The following is an 18,500-nucleotide window of genomic DNA, read 5'->3' as shown; positions in this document are numbered from 1 at the left end:
GAGATGTGGTTGTAACAATCAAATAATGACAAACACTCTAAATGCAACATGCTTCAAGAAGAGACATATGCAGCTGTCCACAGACTCCCTCACAAAAATAAGAGAAATTAACATAATTTTAAACTCTGCCTGTAAAGCTCATAACAATCACAATCTAATTCCTTTAAAACAAGGGTGTAAGACTTCAAAGTGATGCAGAGGACTGCTGGGGTAACCATCAATGAGACTACTTCCCCTCAACTTACTTAGCACTGTAGAACAGAATCCTGAAGAAAAGGTGTGACTGCTGCCTAAAAATCATCAAGAAGAGTAAGAGCTACGTAAACTGAAAGATACTTTCAGCACAGTATAAAGGCCAGAGCAACCATAAATAAACCCAGGCTACAACCAGAACAAAGCTTCACTCTTGAGCACAACCATTGTCTAAGATATTCTCCTGAATAAGCAGGCAGGAGAAAATCAGCTCAAATGACTCTATGACTCAAACAGTTTTAAAACAGAACTGTAGTATTTTAGGATGATCATTCCTATAGCATGCTTACTTACTGTAGATAATGGACTCTGTGCCCTATGCGATCTTTTCCAATGCTGTATTTTCATTTACTCCTCTCTTCCTTGCTTGACTTTTCTTGTCAAGCATGAAAATTCAAAGACCTGCTACAGACCTTTAACCCCCCTGAAAAAGACTCAGACTAACCCCCACAAAAAAAAGCTGAACACAAATTCGGCTCTGACAAAAAGAATACATTTGGGAAGAGGGTGAAACACATTTATTTAGCAAAACTTTTACTGTTTTCAACGTTAAGCAGTAATCACAGGCAGCACCTGCTGAGAATAAAGCACACCTTAAGTGTGTCCAGTACACCTCTGTTCTTAAAAGTCTGATAGAGCCTTTTCCGGAGCTCATCCTGGGACAGCGTCTCCTTTTCAACCGAAGCCATGCTGCCCTACAGTATCACGAAACAGAAACAAGGAAGCAAACAAAAAGGCGCGTTACTGACTCCCAGCTCGATGCACGGCCGCCGAGTGCCCCACCTGCCCGGCCTCTCCCTCAAGCAGGTCCAGGCTTTGCCGGGCAGCCTCCCCCTACCCACGGGGAGAGCGGCCGGCCCCGGCCCGCTCCCGTGCGCTGCGCCTCGACCCTCCGGTTCCTGCCTGAAGAGCGGCGGCGGGGGCTCCCCGTGTGGCGCCGGCAGCCCGTGCAACCGCGCTCTGGGAACGGGGCAAGCAGCACGCTACGACCCACCAGCTCCGACGGCGTGAGGGCTGCCGGCGGACGCTGAGGCGTCACGGGCGCGCCGGATGCTGAAGAAGCGTTTCCGGGAGGCCGTTGGGAGCCGTTGGAGACCTAGCGTCGCAGGGTAGGCGGTGGGCCGCTGCGGGCGTCGACAACCCTTCTCCCCCGCCCCATTCTCTCGTTCTCCCTTCCTCTTTCCCTTCCTCCCCGGCTGGTTCCGCGGGCAGCCCCTGCGGCACCTGGCCCTTCCCCTGGGGACGGCAGCCCCGAGCGGACCTCCGGGTACTGGAACGCGGCGGCGGGGTGCACTGCCCCGGGTAGCTCCGGAGTCCCCGGGGATAGGAACTGCAAGGCCAGACTGGGGGCCTTGAGCAACCTGATCTAGTGGGAAGTGTTCCTGCCCGTGGGAGGGGGTTGGAACTGGATGAGCTTTAAGGTCTCTGTCAACCCAGCCATTCTGTGCTTCTATGGAGCCGGGCTATGGGACTGCCATCTACCACCCTTCCTCTTTGTACGGCCTGTTTGTAGGGCCCCTGAGGGGGAGACAGGCGAGGAGAGTCTTCAGAGGCAGATGCACCTCATTACTTCACTGGATCGTTGCTGTCCAAGTCATGGGGAGGGATGTCAGGGGATAGATCAGTAACTTAGGTTCACTTCCAGGAGATGTTTCACTTCATAAGGATGTTTTCTCCCCCATTTGAGTATAAATGGACATACCTAGGAAAATGTTCATCTCTTTTTAGCTTATGGTAATTATGAATAGAAAGCACGTTAACTGATTTTTAAGAGCACTGTCACATGGATTGAGTTTGTAGACTCATCAGCATGTCTGTCTTTTTCTTGTAAGGAGCATTGCTTTGGAGAATGTCTGGAAGTTTCTACTTTGTGATAGTTGGTCATCATGATAATCCCATATTTGAAATGGAATTTCTGCCTCCTGGAAAAGTGGAGTCTAAGGTGTGTTTTTTCCCCTGTGATACTCCTATGTTGTAATTATGATGCTTTTTCTTTTATAATTTTATGCTGCGTTGGAAGCATGGCCAGCATTTTGTTTGAACAGTTATTAGTGTCTACTGTTTTCTGCTTTTATTGGAGAAACTTTGTCATAGGGAATAGAACTCTGGCATTCTGGAGTGTCTTAAAAGTTCTTTGTCAGATCATACTAGTTCTTCATAAAACATGGTTTCCTTAAATATTTGATGCTGTATGCTGAAGAATGTATGTGCTAGTCATGCTTGATCATTGCTCTTAGGGTATAGAGCTTCTGTAATAGCTGTTTGTTATTTAATGCGTGTGTAATTCTCTAAGGCCTCTGTAAATAGTTACAAGGTAAAGTGAGGAACACGTTTGAAAGCTCTATTTAGTCCTTTATTTTTTATGCTATAAACAATCTCATTTTTTTAATCATCCTCATTAGTCATATTTGCTTTTAAATAAGAAAGGTTTAAAGCCTGTATTGATAAATACAAGTTTTTAAATGTGAGAAATGTCAGACTTACTGAGTAAGTAGCATTTCCAGTGGGAAAAGAACAAATCTGATATTACATTGAGGAAAAAATAAATTGCAGAATAAAAGGCCATGGATTTGTGAGTTGGTCAAAAAATTGAAGTCTGTGCTGTTACTGATTTGAACAGCATGGTGTCATCTGTATTTCTATCTAGTGTCCCATTAAGATAAGGCTAGTTGGACCATACTCAATGAGTGTGGGGATGTGTCAGTGGAAAAATTCATTTTCTGCATTCTGCTATTGGAAATAGCTTGGCTTGTCTGACTGAGGTTGAAATACTGATTTTTCTCCTAAGAGAAAATCTAAACTTGATGTATAATGAAAGAGAACTATTAGACATTCATGTTTTGGCAGTTGTCGCTTCTGTTTCCGAGACATGCCATTAAAGAATGAATTCAGTTTAGATGCACTTAGTAATGGACTTCAGATAAAGTAAGTGGTTTGCATAGCATACATGGTAAATCAGCATGAGCTTTTGCCCCTTAAACTTCACTACTTCGTCTCTTCCTCAGTATGGTTTAGTGGAACTTACAAAGCTATTAATGGCCTGAGCCAAACTTGGTTTTAGGGGAAAACATAGTGCACTGAGAGAAACAGTGCAAGTCCACTTAATGTTTCCAGTCTAATACAAGCTTATAGTATGGTTTAGTCCCACATTTCTTCTTCAGGTGTCCTCTGGTGGTGTAGTTCATGTGCAAAGTAAATGGCTCTTTGCCTACACAATCTTGCAGTGTTGGGGCCAAACACTGTGATCAGTTTTATGAAGGCCATTCATGTTTGTTATAGGAAGAGGTGCAATTTATATCTGCAAGCATACATTTAATACAAGTTGCAGGAAGCCTTTCTGCGCTAGCTCTTAGGAAAAATAAAAATCCCAAAAGAATAAAGCAATCCTATGTTTCTAGGCAAATAACCTTAAAACCCAGAATCTTTAGGTGATAATTTTATCAGTGTATATGTCCTCTGTATTTCTCTGCTTTCCCCATCTGTCCCCCAACTTTTACACATTGTAGTATTTTACTGTGTTTTAACACACAGTGTTTTACATTTTAAACATTTACACATTTTAACATTTACACATTTTAACACTGTATTGCTCAACTTCTGCCAAATTTTACAGAGACCTTATGGTGAAAAAATACTAAATTGCTGTAAATTTCACAAAACCAGGTGACTGGAAAGCAGAGGTCTTATAAAAGCAGACTTTTATGAGGGCTTCTGTTGTGGAGTAACTTTGCAGTCAGAGATTACTCATTGGTAAACAAAAGAATTCATGCCTGAATTCATTCCTGAGGCATAAATACAGGCTTTATTGGGTTTACTATTCTCATGGCTAGTTTTGTGATGACCTTTTATGACTTTTATTTCTCTTGAAACTAAGTATCATGACAATAGGTACTAGTTTCACTTACAGGTTGGCATATATGTAACAGAAAAGAATGGTGTATATATGACTAGTTGTTTAGCAACTTGAGCAAACTATTGTTTATATTTCACTCCTTTCACTGAATTACTAATTCTATGTCTTCTGGAAATACATTAGGATGATCATCGCCATCTCAACCAGTTCATTGCCCATGCTGCTCTTGACCTAGTAGATGAGAACATGTGGCTTTCTAACAACATGTATCTGAAGACTGTGGACAAGTTTAACGAATGGTTTGTTTCGGCTTTTGTCACAGCTGGACATATCCTTCCCTCTTCTCTTTCGATATATTTATATAGGTAAATCCTTTCGCCAGAAAGGGACAAGTTAGATAAAATGAGTTTGGAACAGATTTTGCTGGCTGCTCAGCACTGTTATAGTTAGAGAGAGTCACCAGCTTCAAGATAAATTAAGAGGCACAGAAGGTGTTTAAAACTGGGACCTGTTGGAAAGGTGGATTTTTCCTGTTGGAAGAGCTGAAATAGCCTAATGAAACATGGAGCTTACCTGGAACAGAGGAAAGTGGTATGAATAGTTCTAGACAGGAGAAAGAGGAATAAACGTGCTTGGTGTCCCTCACACCCATCTTGACAATGCAGCATCAAGGCTCGATCTCATATACATGTCATCCTAGTGTTTGTTGTGAAACATTTGTCATATGTGGCAAGTAACACTGAATGTCATTTTAACTTCAGGGGTATATGGCAATGCTGCTGAGTGTGTCATCCCCATTCAGAATTGTGTAGCTTTAAAAAGAATAATCTTGACTAGAGAGGTGATTATTTTCAAATACGGAAGTTTTTAAACAGAAAGGTAATGCTTTCTAGATTTCACTGCTTCAGTTACTTCTTTAAAATGCTTCCTCTTATAGTCACTGTTATTTCATGTACAGCTAAATGTTTTAAATGTACGCAGAATTAGGTGTAAATGCTTATCTCAGGCTATGTTAAATGTCTCTCTTCTTTGTGGAAGATACATTTTTCTTAATTGCTTTACATATGAGATTTATAATGCTTCACGATGTAAGGCAAGAAGATGGAATTAAGAACTTCTTTAATGATGTATATGACTTATATATAAAGGTAAGAACCCACTTCCTATGGTCTCACGGCAGTACTTTTAGGTGTGTTCTGCTGTAGATGCTCAGGCATTCCTGTATTAGCATATTTTCTCATGGAGGCCAGTGTAAGTGGAGAAGAACTCATGCGGTCCACATGAGCAAGAGCTGATAACATGTGACATAAAGGCTGTATTTTCTATTACAGAGAACAGATTTTTCTGACTTGACTTGTTATAAATTGTGCTCCTTCAGAACTTATGCTTCATGTTAGTCCAGTGATTTTGGGGCAGTATTGTGTCATTCATGGGAACAGGGAAAGCAAAGGCCTGTTGTACAGAAGCCTGGTCAAAGTGCTTTGCTCTCAGAACAAGTGGTACTTGTTCTCTCAGCCTGGAGGTACTCCACTAGATGGGGCAATAGCGAGAACCCATTGGAAGAATTGCCATCTTGGCCTCCTCTGAGCACTCAACTGACACTTATTTCCAAAATAGAAATTTCCACCAGAGTCATGATGGATTTTCTCTGAGGAGGTGCTATAAGGGATGGCTGTGCATGTACGTGGGATGTATGGAAGGGCCTGGAAAGCAAGCAACTGTTCAGAAGCTCCCTGCTCTCAAGTGGCTTTAAATAGGCTGAAAACTAATAGTAGCTGTCATCTGAAGTAACATTTGCTAGTGCTAGGCATTGTGCTTATTGATGACTTTTTCTTTTTTCCTCAGTTTGCAATGAATCCATTTTATGAACTTAATTCTCCTATTCGATCCAGTGCCTTTGAAAGGAAAGTACAGTTCCTTGGGAAGAAACACCTGTTAGGCTGAATAAATGAATTTCTTGTGTGCTTTTTCCATACTTCCCCGATTATTTAAACTGTAGTTCTGGTTATTTCTCAGCATGTTTGATATTCATCTTCTGAAGACTGGCAAACTGGATGCTGAAGAAGCGTTTTCGTTGCTGTTGCCAATAGAGTTCAGAACAGGCAAGCTTCTCTGGTTAAAACATGTAACTTAAGAAGTTTCCTTTTATGTGCTATGGAATAGGTACACACTGAGACGTGGGTGCCAGTGCATATGCAAAATGTAAGCTTCTTATATGCGGTGGGAGGAAATCAGATCTAAACACAAAAAACATCTCCAGTCATGCAATTTAATACAAATAAATAGTAAAAGAGAATTCTTGACTGTTTGGCTTAAGGGGTTAATTTTGTTATACACTTTTCTACTTACAGACGTTTGCTAGAGAACATACTCTGCAGACTAATCAGACTAACCTTACTTTGTGGTATTAATTTAGGTCCATGTTTATATTGTAATGTGTAATGTATGTATTATAAAGTGTTTAATAAAAAGAGGGTGTATCAGCAAAGCTCTGTCTTCAGTATTTCAGTTTGGGAAAAAACCTCTAATGTTTTAGAGCTTAAAGCTGAAAGCTTCAAACTTACTAAATGTTCGCGAGTGATGCATGTTTAGCTGCAGCATTGCATCAACTGAAGTAGCCCAAAACACCAGTTGTCTGGCCTGACTTTAATCCTAATTCACATATGGGAAAAAACTGAACTTAAACGTCTAAACACACATCTTTCCATTTTCTCTGCAAGTGCTGAAAAGAAAATATATTAAGAGTAGGATCTTTGAACTATGAGTCTCATTTGTTGTTTCAGAAAGGCATTATTTGGCCTGTCTGGCTGCTATTCCATTGTAAAATGTGGTTAAGGACTCTTCTGCAAAACTTGCATCATTCCAAACAGTAATTTTTAAATGGGCCGTTTGGCATATATGTACCTAATATTTTGGTTGGTTTCACAGTCTTTTAAGTAGCCTGTTTTCTTTTGCAGTGAAGCTGTGCAAGCTATCTTCTTGGACTTCTCTTTGAAATGTCTGAGAAGTAATTCTCAAAAGAAGTGGTATGCTGTTCTAAGAATTACATTTTGCATAGTCTGTGTAAAGGGACCACTTGTACATGCTTTAAACGTACAGCCATTCATTATTTCTTTGTAATTTACACTTACTGCTACACTCTCGCTGTAAAATACAAGAACACAATACAAAGGTGCAATATACCTTAAATAAAACATATAATGTTGCAGAATGGATGCCTGTTGGGTATACTTGAAATGATCTAACAGAAAACTAAATGATCATGGTAAGACTACCTTATTGGTGGGGTGACAAGTGAAGATGGGAATACTTGTCTTTGCAGTATTATTTCATAAAAAGTGCATTGTACGAAAATATATTGACATTTTGATAATGTCATGTAATCTTGTATAAATCAACTGGCTTGGGATTTTTTGCTATACACATGAAAGCAATAGAAACACAATTGAGGTATTCTCATTCGTGCAATAAGGAATCATTAAGCTGGAGCCATTAAGCTGTTTTCTGCCTCCTCCCCAGTAGCAGGATGGTTGGAAAAATACCAACACTTAAGACTCACTGAGGAAATGTTTCTGTTAAATAATCGTATGTGGCAGTAAGAAGAGTTTTGGCAGAGATGAAGGATTAGTGCTAGAAGTTTCCACCAGTTTTGGAAACTAGGGATTTTTGATAATTGTATTCTTCCATCATACAGTAGCAAGTTATGTAATACAACATCATTTTCTCTCTTGCCTGATCTCTGAAGACAGTTAAACAAATGGTGCCTGGTTTTATGCCCCCTGTATGTTTTCCCTCTTTTCTTCTGTATATAGGAGTTGTAAATGGGAAATGCAGTCTCACAGGTCCTTCTAGGCTTTGTAAAGACAGACTGTTACTGGCAAGGAAAGGGAGAATTGTCTGAACTCATTACATCAATCACTGTAAAATTTGTGTTGAAGAACATTGTCTCAGAACTCTGAGGAACCTTGGCTAGGTAGCTGTGATTTCCCTGTGGTATGAGGGAACACTTGTTTATGCTTTGATTTGTGACTTCTCACAATAAGTGAAAAGTGACAGGTGAAAGTTGTGATCAGCTAGTCACAAATCTGCTTTAGGTCTGAAAGATGAAGTTCTAGTGCATCTGACAATGAACAGTTCCTCTGTGAACAAGGCAGAGACAGACCTCCCTTGCACAAGTATTATGTTCCTGCCCCACCTCAGAGGCTTACAAATAAAAATTAAATGAAATCTGTTGCAGTATGAGAAAGCAGCAGATAACCTGTATTATGTAATAAAGGCCACAAAAAAAAGTTTCTAAGTTAAAGGGAGTGGAATTACCCTAGGTAGTACAAATATCACACATAAGGAAATGAGGACATTAGCATAACCTAAGACCATGAACCAGCCTTAAGTAACGGAGATGCAACTCATTCTCACCTTTTTGCAAGATTATGTTACCATTTAGGTAACCTGTCCTCTGACTTAAAGTAAGATCTGTTGGAGGTGCAGAGACCTGTCAAAGCAAGTAGCCTGGTTCTAGCAGCAGTCTCACACTAAACATCTGTATACTTTGCTACAACACGAGCCATTAGCTGTCCTAGCTAGCTGCTTCTGCCCTTTCTCATTCTGCTGTCTGTTCCAACATAGGCAGCTTTCATCAATCCCATCCATTTGCCATGACAGTACTTTTTTGCTTCTTATTTTGAAGGACATCTGCAACTTTAGATACATACTACACAGCATGCCCTGTCACTCTACAGAACTCTTAAATATTGCTAACAGGATCCCCTAATGCTTGTGGTATGTTAGCATTTGAAATGAATCAGTGAATTGAAATACAAGACACAAGCACCTACCTTGCCTACATATTGAATGATGGATACCAAAGTCTACACAGGGTACAAAAATTGAGCATTGTTTTCTTTTTTTTGTACATCTACATCTACTTGTCATAGGACTTCTGCTTTTTTCAAGTACTCCAGTCTCCCTCTAAGCCCAAAATCCTGACCTCAAAAATAATTCTCATACTGTCATATTTACTATAGCATGTAACTCCTCCCACCTTTACTGCCACTTTTGTGATTAGTGTACAGTTGTACAGCAGCTCCCAGGCACAAGTAATACACTTCTATTAAGTTTTATTTAAGTTTATTAAACCTACTTCTCAGGCAGAGGCTTGGTAACCATGATGTTACATGAAGAGGACAGATGGGGAAACGGATGCTTAGGCATAAGAAAGACTACAGTGGTTCTCATCCTTAACTGTTTTCTTCTAGCAATCTCATTTTAGTCATATCTGTAGTACTCTAGTCATGGAAACTTAACCTCCTGCTTTGTTTCAACTTTAACCTCTGCCAAAATAATCATTAAAGGAAGCTTTTAGTAGTAATGTAGTAGTTTTACAACTATTTCACATCACTAGCTTAGTAGTTCCCAATGCAAGCAATCTTTGCCTTTAAAGCTTTTTGCTCTTGGCTTAATCCTAAGAGGAATTTATTTTCTTCACAGATCTTTTTATTCATTCACTAGAAATAACAGAAGTAGCAGCTCACCCTGTATTTAGCTGTTAGGTGACCGAAGCTTACACCAGAAGCTTATACAGTTCTGTTGCTGTATATGCAGGACTGCAAGAATGAATGAGACTTAGGAATGTACAAAAGGTAAAAAGGTATCACTTTTAAGTGATTTTAAGCAGGAGCAGCAGATCTATGGAGTAAAGTTGTCCTAGATTCAAGAAAGAATACAATACAGAAAAGTGGATTAAGAGCAACAAGCAGGGTTTGTTCTGTAAGCTTTACTTCCATACAATTAAACCTGGTACAGACTGAAGAGATACGTTAAGAGAAAACTTTTGCTGTTACTGTACTCTCAAGAAAGGCTTTTCTATTGGAACAAAAAACCTTACTGTACAGAAAACAGAGTCTGTGTAGCTTAATGAATAACATAGCCTGTTCCCATAGGCCACAGACTTTCTTTTGAAGTCCACAATGTGAGTATGCGCATGCTGGTTAACAGTCCAATTACACATTTGAAGCAATAGTACACTATCAAGTTTGCTATTACAAGGACAGTGGGTACTCCAAGAGCCGACACTCACCAACAACTCATATTCTACCACTTAACTGTAATGGAGAACTTCAAATGCACCTTCTGTGGTGTCATCTGCATCACTGCAGAAAGACTGTCCATTAAATATATAATTTGCTTCTGTTCATCACTGTATAATGAGTACAGTAATATAAAACACATCATCTTAAATGTGTACGTCTGTATAAGTCCATATTCAAAAAATAACACTAGCTGTATGTATTTACTTGTATTAGGGCTGAAAGCTGTCACAATATAACATAAGTCAAAAGCTTCCTGAGTTTTCTACGTATTGCCAATCCTTAGTTTCACAGTGCAGAGATTACTAGTAAACACACTGATAGCTCATGTTAACAGGAACAAGAAGTTTGGAACTTTAAGGCTCTTTACGAAAAGTTTTCCTACAAACTTGTCATAATGTGGATCCGTTCAAGTGCTATTAAAGCTGACTCAATAAAGTGTATCTTCTTCATAACTAAAAATGATTATACTTCAGTTACTCTTGATTTTTCACCTTATTGATCAGAAACACGCTAGAGTGGGGCTTAAGGCAAATACATGTATTAACTTAAAAAAATCATCAGTCTCTTGCGTTAAGCTGCTGGGCAAATTAGTACAGCATTAGAATAGAAAATGAAAATGGATTTTTAAATATGTAGGAAATTTATTTCCTACTTAAAAATCTATACAAATTATAGCAACATTAGGCAATTAGAGAAAACCTGAAGGTAATTTATATTAACTTACAATAAACATACTAGAGAGGAAGTACCACTCACAGCAAAAGGAATGTAGTGAGACTGAGTTTAATATCTAGCATAGTTAAGAAACTTGACTTCTAGTGAAACAACGGAATGCTGATTTCATAAAAATATACACATATAAAAGTATCTTTGTGCATGAATTCCAGAACAGTTTCTCCAAAGTAGTGCTTCTAGAACTTTCAAGTTTTAATTATATTCGAAGTATTTATCACTTGAATAAAGTTGGCAAATTACATTCTTATATTAAGGTTTTTACTTGACACCTTCCTAAACAGAAGGTGTCACTAATTCAATAATGGGTCACTCATGAATGAAAATTTTTCTTTTGCTCCCCCAAGAAAGCAGCAGAATATTACAATTTTAACACAGAGTAGAACCCGTTTGTTATTTTATCTACTACACCTTCCCCATCCTTCCATAGAGCAAGCTAGTCAAAAGTAATTTGGCCAAAAAAATGATTTAAGTCAGCAACAAGATGAACTGGGTTTCGGTTTCCGATGAAGGTTTACTGTATCCGTTTGAATAAAGTGATCTGATCTGTCTTCAGACGCTAGAACTCTTCTGACAGCTTCTTCAAAGGCTGCTGCAACATTAGTAGCATCTTTCGCACTGGTTTCAAAATAGGGATGGTTGCCATTATTTCTGCACCAGTCTTGGGCTTCTTCTGTTGACACTTGCCTTTCATCAATATCAATTTTGTTACCCAGTATCACAAATGGGAAACTTTCAGGCTCCTTGACATCTGCATAATAAATGAATTCTTTCTTCCAGTTGCTTAAGTTTTGGAAGCTCTGAGAGTCATCCACACTGAAGGTTAGAAGGCAACAGTCAGAACCTCTATAGAAAGGAGTCCGTAAGCTCCTAAAACGTTCCTGACCTGCTGTGTCCCATATCTGCATTGTAACAAAATGTCCATCAACTTCCAACTCTTTATTTAAGAATTCCACACCTATTGTATGAAACAGCTGTGCATCAAACTTGTTGGTGACGTATCGGTTCATAAGGGAACTCTTCCCAACTCCACCATCTCCTAGCAGTATTACTTTAAGGAGTGATGATTTTGCTGCCATTGTTACAGGAATATATTCTCCTGGTTTCCTAGACCTGTAAAGATTAAGAAAACCATTAAAAAGGAAAGTTACAACCAGAAAATTTTACGCACATGAATATACAGAAAGTGTGAAAGTCCACGAGTATCAAGTTTCATGTACAAAAGCGGGAGGACTATGTTATATAGGTGTAGACACCCATAGTAAAAACACCCACTTAAGAACACCACTGTGTTTAAGAGGTGTCTCTTGCACAGACTGCAGTCTGCATGGCAGTCACGGGCAGTTCACTGCACCAATTACTTGTCTGTCATTTCAAACACCTAAAACTCCCAAACCCTTCAACATGCACAAGGGGTACTGCATCACATTCAGCAACTGCAACGATTCATTTATGTTCACTGAAAAAGATCCATGAAGAAAGCATGAAAGAAAATTTTATTAGCATGAGAGGAAAATTTATAATGCATGTGCCTTAAACTAATCACTTAAGTGACATATTTCATTAGCAAAGTAATTTTTAACATACAAAAGTGAAGAGGAAGCTTTAGGAATAAAGCAGGACACTGTCTCTTGTTTGGGAATAGCTGCTGCACTTCACTCAAAATCGCAACCAGACAAGGAATTTTAACTCCCAAGGAACACAGTCACCTATAGAACAAATGCAAATGCTGCGATTTTATTTTAAAAGTCAGGTGACGAGGTACCTGTACATAAACTTTCAGCATTTTATCGTTCAAGCATTGCAGAACAGCCACGAGGAAAGGAATACTATTACAACTACTGCAGAAGCAAATCCACTGTTGCTATTTTAAATGGTACTCATGTTGCCAAGCAGTGAGGCCAAGACCACACAGAGAGTTTGTTAATTTTGTTACATTTATTACTGTCAAACTTCTTAAAAAAAACAACCACCAACAAAAAAAACCAAAAAACAAACAAAAAAGAAAAACAAAAAAGAAAAAAACCAAACCCAAACAAACTATTACCATTAAAAAAATCCTTTAAGAATAAAGTAACTTCCTCAGTAGTGTTCTGTACCAGCCCAAGCTTGGTCATTATTACAGCAGTATCATCTAATAAGAACGTAAAAAGTGTAAAAAAGTGTTTTAATTGCTTGGGGGTACAGTTTCAGTTTTAAGAGCCCAAAGTTATGTTTCTGTAGGAGAACTGCTGTTCCTATACCTGCCCAGTACTGAAAGATCTCAAAGTAATTCAGCCAGAACAGGCTTCTCTGAAAATAGCATCTATTTAAAATGGAAATGGGTCATAAGTTGCCTAGTCCATCCCCTTCTCTGAAAGAAGGAATGCAGTCTTGCTAGTTGTAATTAACGTTACTGGCATATACATCACCCACAGAGTATGGCTGTGGAATTAATACCTGATATAAGCTGGCATGAGAGTCATATGATGCTGTGCTGCTTTAGAATCAAGGCCAATAGAAGAAACAAGAAGTTTCAAGAATTTTTTCATCTCTAGCTTTGCATCTTTGAATATCTATTTGTTAGATACAACCTACAGTAAGACAGAATAAATTCTTTACAGTCTGAGAAGAGCTGAAGCCTCAACACAAAGGCATTTCAAAATATAAGGCACAGTGGCTGCTTCCATTGAAAATTTGTTCAAAGCAAGTAATTTTATTTATTCAGATTGTGAAGTTAAAAGCAATGGTTATAACTCCTTAATTTTATACAGGCTTATATTACAATGATGTTAAAACTGCTTAAGAGCTACAAGTGGATTGTTCATGTAGGGACAGGACAAGTAGCAGAGGGGTGGCTTTAAACTGAAAGAGGGCAGATTTAGATTAGATATAAGGAAGAAGTTCTTTACTGTGAGAGTGGTGAAACACTGGAACAGGTTTCCCAGAGAAGCTGTGGCTGCTCCATCCCTGGAAGGGTTCAAGGCCAGGTGGGACAGGGCTTTGAGCAACCTGGTGTGGGTTGCTCTGTCACAGGGGCAGTGGAACTAGATAAGCTTTAAGGTTCCTTCCAATCCAAACCATTCTAGGATTCTTTCACAGAGCTATGGGATAATTGCTGTGGCTCAGGATATGAATACATACATTTTTATATATGTGAAAAGCCTTCTTAGAGTCACTGGACTACATGCATATGAGCTCCAGGTTCATGCTGTTTAAAATGGCCCAGCATCTTCATTTATCTCCCCAATTCCCACTACTGGTTAACAAGCAAGTTATCTGAGCTAAGCCATTAAATAGGAACATATCCTTGATAAATAATGCATTCATGAGAACAGAGGGTACTGAGTGTCTTCTTATTCTTTCCACTTCAATGCAGGGAACAAGTTATAATTACTTCTTTTTTTTTCTCTCCTGTCACAGTGAAATCATAGGTTCCCTAAAAGACATACTGTGAATAAATGACTGACTTAGTAGTTCTGACTGGTACCATGTACTTGTTCCTTTAGCTTCTACAGTTTGAAGAACTCCAGTTATTATAAGATTTTTCCATGAAGTCACATTTTAAATAAAATAAAAGGAAAGTCTGTTAAAGGAATCTAGTACTTTTATGCATCCAGAACCCAAGAATTTAATTTGCGCAACTTCAACTACATGGGCCATTGCAGTGAGGTCTAGGAGACTGATGACCATAAAAACACTTTTACTGAGCAGACAATCACAGACCAGCCACAAACCATTAAGTGTCTTTTCAACTAGAGCCAAAATGGTCCTTCTACGCAGAAACTATAAAAACAGTCTTCCCAGGACTGATAAGCAAGTATCTCAATGTGATGCTACAGGCAACACCAGTTTTCAGGACATTCAGCTTCCACAGTAGCAGCTGTCGTGTATAACTGGCAGCTTATGTTTTTCTGAAGGTTTTAAAAAAAAAATAAATAAATCAGATGTACCTTCAGTCATTTAAATGCATGCTTATAAGCATGTTTAGAGGCATTAAGACCCATTTTTGTTTGGAAGCAGCAAAGACTTTATAGGATTTTTGACTATATAAGGGACTTTTCTGCAGCCCCACTGAATATGTGATTTAGATTATCTGCCAAACAAGGGCAACAGTTGTCAGCACAACAGGCCGCTGCATTTTATCTACTACACATCTTTAAATACGTTTTTTAAATGAATTTATCATTTTTTAAACAAAATAATGATAAAATCCATAAGACACTGGGAGAAGTAATGTTATTTCCCCTATTACATACTTCGAACTTATCTGTATAATATGCTTTTTCTTAATACTCTTCAAGGAGCAGTCAACATCTGATACTGTGTTTCTGAAGATTTACTGCCATAATTGTTCCTTTTAAATCATCATTCAATAGCCAAAAACAAAACAAAAACTTCATTCCCAATGTGCATGTGATTATTTTAATCATCAGGAACTGAAATATACCACAAAATTTTACAGTTCTGGTGTCCTCAACATAAAAAGGACATGGAACTGTTGGAAAAAGTCCACAGGAGGGCCACGAGGACGATCAAGGGGTTGGAGCAGCTCCCATATGAAGACAGGCTGAGAAAACTGGGGCTGTTTAGCCTGGAGAAGAGAAGGCTGCGTGGAGACCTCATAGCAGCCTTCCAGTATCTGAAGGAGGCCTACAAGGATGCTGGGGAGAGACTCTTCATTAGGGATATTAGAAGTGATAGGACAGGGGGTAATGGGTTAAAACTTAAACAGGGGAAGTTTAGATTGGATATAAGGAAGAAGTTCTTTACTGTAAGGGTGGTTAGGCACTGGAATGGGTTGCCCAAGGAAGCTGTGAATGCTCCATCCCTAGCAGTGTTCAAGCCCAGACTGAACAGAGCCTTGGGTGACATGGTTTAGTGTGAGGTGTCTCTGCCCATGGCAGGGGGGTTGGAACATGATGATCTTAAGGTCCTTTCCAAGCCTAACTATTCTGATTCTATGACTTTAATTACAGGAAACAATTTGTTCCAGTTATTTCTTACTGTGCTGCACAATTAGTTTAATGTCAAAGTAGGCTCAGCCTAGTACATAGAGAAGTCTGTAGAGAAGATTTTCCCCTCATGTTCCTTTATCATTTAAATATTCAAAGAAAGAGCAAATAAATGAAAAGCAGCCTCATTCTGGTCCATTTTGATAACCATTTCTGAATTGCCTCCACTGACCTACAGGGACTCAAGCTCTTAGACCACCAATTATTATTATTCCAGTTAAAAGCAGGGAATTGTTTCTACTAAATACCATTTTTAATACAATCATATACCACAATACAAAACATAATTGAATTGTTGTCTCCCAGAATCTCCCTTTTAAGCAGTGAACTGAATTACGCATCTGAAACATTTCCATTAGCAGTTCAAAAGTTTGCTGGCAAGACTAACACCAGCATGCTAAGCAACTTCAAAAAAAATCACTGCCTTCCAAAATCTTTGATTCCCAGCTCTGCAAAGCTTAGAGAAACACCACTGCCCTGTCCAATCCATCTATCTAGGTTTTCTTAATTCCAATACTGTCCACCTCATAGGTGCCTTTTTAGAGTGCAATTACCTCTTTTAACATTATGTACTGGGCAGCACTCAAAGAATAAGTGAGATTCTTGGTTGAAAAAATCCACAGCAGCAACACATAAACTTAATCTAGGAATCTGTCTTTTTTTTTTATAAAAATAATTTAACAGATTAAGGGGGACCTGCTTATACAAGAGTACTGAAGGTTGAAGAACTCCAGTTTTGTTTGTGGAAAACTAGTGTTAGCCAACACATAATTGCATTCTACCTATGATGTCAGCAAGCCACAACTCCACTTAAACTATTAAGCAAACCAAGTTAATTGGAAATAGTTATATTTATCTCACCTCTACCCCCTCTTTTTTTAATAAAAGACACCAAAACCTGGATCTGTTGTAACAGCACCACTGAATTCTCTCAGTATTCTTGAGAAAAATGATGTAAGGGATACTTCAAAATTCCAGACTATTGTTTCTTCACTGGTACTTACTTTCAAACTTAGAAATAGGCAAGAAAATTTATTCCAGTCACCATTTTCAGCCTGTGGTCACCCATGAACCACCTACGATACAAAATCAAGACTAAACCCAACGGTTTCCTTGAAGATATGCAGTACGCTGCCCTTAGCTGAAGCTGTTAAGGAGCACTCATTTTACTTGGGGAAGAAAACAACAATAATAAAAAAAATTAAAAAAAAAAAAAAAGAAAAAAAAGAATCTCAGGTAAGACAGACCCAAGTCTGTTCCAACTAATCATGTTTATTTACAACCTATTATGCTTTCACCCAAGACTTCTTAAAAGGAAGAGCCATCTTTGACTTAAGAAAAACACACTCTCAAAGTCAATGACCAGCAGAATTAGCAGTTCCGTAACTAGCATAACAATAACACTGACCATGTTTCGTAACCTCCTATTCTCAAATTTACACAAATATGATACATCCATTTCAGCTTGGAAGCCTATTCACAATCTTCTTTGCTAAGCCATCTTCTTTTGCTAAACCACAGGTATCAGGTATTAATAGTTTTAAAATGCACGCCAACACTCCAAGTATTCTGTCTGACAAAAACACTTGCCTTTCAATAACAATATAAATTTACTCTGTCATTAGTAATTCTTTTTCATCACACTAACAAAACATTTGACAACAATTACCAGGCCAGCTTGGGAGAAGAAAATGTTTCCCATGGTTTGTTATCTGCAGGGGCTCATTAAAAACATGATATAAGTTGCTTCTCTGCAAAATGTCTGGAAAAAAGCCCCAAGAATTATCAGAGTGCAAGCACAAGGGGCAGAATACGGAACTACATAAAGCAGTTTTCAACACTACACTGTAAATGTTTGAGGAACATTTACATCTCTCAGACCTCAGTCACTAGAGTAGTTACACTGCTCATCCAATAGCACAAGAACATTTTTTTAGTATTATGAGGGCACAAGCTTGTCTGACCTTGGAAGATTTTTGCTCTCAATTCAGATGGAAACACACAGATAGGAAGTCAAGATGCTGCACACTTTGTAATGTTTAATGCATTACAAGCTCAGACATTGGTCAGCATCCAAACTGACCTTTGCCTCCACAGGGTACTGACATAAGAGCCATGGCTCTGGAACAGCCCTTTACTGATGGCCACTTTTCAGCAGCCTACTTCTGTGCTTCCTGGAAGCCCTTCAATAATACTGCTTGACCTACTGAGATCCTAATCATCTTGCAAGCCTGCCTTCCTTTATATATGATTTCACTATTGCACCGTAAAGACAGTTTGTGTTTTCTGTTGGACAGGTCTTCAATAATTTGATGACAGGTTATCTGAAAATTGGCTCTAGTTGTAAGCAGCTTCAACATACTTCATCTAACACCAGAATATCATGAGTTTATTCATAGTAATTTGTAGTATGAACACAAGCCAAACTGAACTGACATACAGCTGTTGCCACTAATTTGTATAATGAAAAGTTGTATTTAGGGGTTTCTTTATAAGGTTATTTTTAACTCGTATGTAGTTCAGGATTCTAGTTCAAACAGTTGCTGGCACGACTCAGGACTATGAAAGCAGCAGCCAAAG

At 38.7% G+C, this 18,500-nt stretch overlaps 3 protein-coding genes across 5 annotated transcripts in view; 1 reads left to right on the top strand and 2 right to left on the bottom strand.

The window, feature by feature from the left end:
• The window catches only part of OFD1 (OFD1 centriole and centriolar satellite protein), a 32,590-nt gene extending 31,401 nt beyond the window's left edge, over window positions 1-1,189 (bottom strand). The window contains exon 1 of the mRNA XM_061364461.1: window positions 846-1,189. Within this exon, the coding sequence (XP_061220445.1) occupies window positions 846-941 (96 nt within the window). The 5' untranslated portion in view covers window positions 942-1,189. The remainder of the gene's footprint in view (window positions 1-845) is intronic.
• Window positions 1,190-1,268: 79 nt separating this feature from the next.
• TRAPPC2 (trafficking protein particle complex subunit 2) lies at window positions 1,269-6,593 on the top strand. Its single transcript, XM_061364459.1, has 5 exons — window positions 1,269-1,361; window positions 2,085-2,194; window positions 4,289-4,437; window positions 5,172-5,253; window positions 5,951-6,593. The coding sequence occupies exons 2-5, from the start codon at window positions 2,102-2,104 to the stop codon at window positions 6,047-6,049; spliced, it is 423 nt and encodes a 140-aa protein (XP_061220443.1). The 5' UTR covers window positions 1,269-1,361; window positions 2,085-2,101; the 3' UTR covers window positions 6,050-6,593.
• Window positions 6,594-9,394: 2,801 nt separating this feature from the next.
• Window positions 9,395-18,500, bottom strand: part of RAB9A (RAB9A, member RAS oncogene family) — a 33,210-nt gene continuing 24,104 nt past the window's right edge. For 2 of the 3 annotated variants that reach the window (XM_061364455.1, XM_061364458.1), the window contains exon 2: window positions 9,395-12,039. In XM_061364455.1, coding sequence (XP_061220439.1) covers window positions 11,400-12,005 — 606 coding nt within the window. In that variant the 5' untranslated portion in view covers window positions 12,006-12,039 and the 3' untranslated portion in view covers window positions 9,395-11,399. Of the gene's footprint in view, window positions 12,040-16,996; window positions 17,089-18,500 lie in introns of those variants that run through there. The other variant, XM_061364457.1, reaches the window with a different exon arrangement.

The sequence above is a fragment of the Neopsephotus bourkii genome, unplaced genomic scaffold (assembly GCF_033783945.1).
Source record: "Neopsephotus bourkii isolate Nb327-2 ecotype Australia unplaced genomic scaffold, CSIRO-AGI_Nbou_v1 NB_1234, whole genome shotgun sequence".
Lineage (NCBI taxonomy): Eukaryota > Metazoa > Chordata > Aves > Psittaciformes > Psittacidae > Neopsephotus > Neopsephotus bourkii.
This window is presented reverse-complemented; position numbering and strand designations above follow the sequence as displayed.

Coding starts and splice junctions, on each gene's coding strand:
- TRAPPC2 (XM_061364459.1), top strand. CDS start 2,102: ATGTCTGGAAGTTTCTACTTTGTGATAGTTGGTCATCATGATAATCCC. Junction 4,438..5,171: donor TTTGTCACAGCTGGACATAT/CCTTCCCTCTTC, acceptor TGCTTTACATAT/GAGATTTATAATGCTTCACG. Junction 5,254..5,950: donor TATATGACTTATATATAAAG/GTAAGAACCCAC, acceptor TTTTTTCCTCAG/TTTGCAATGAATCCATTTTA.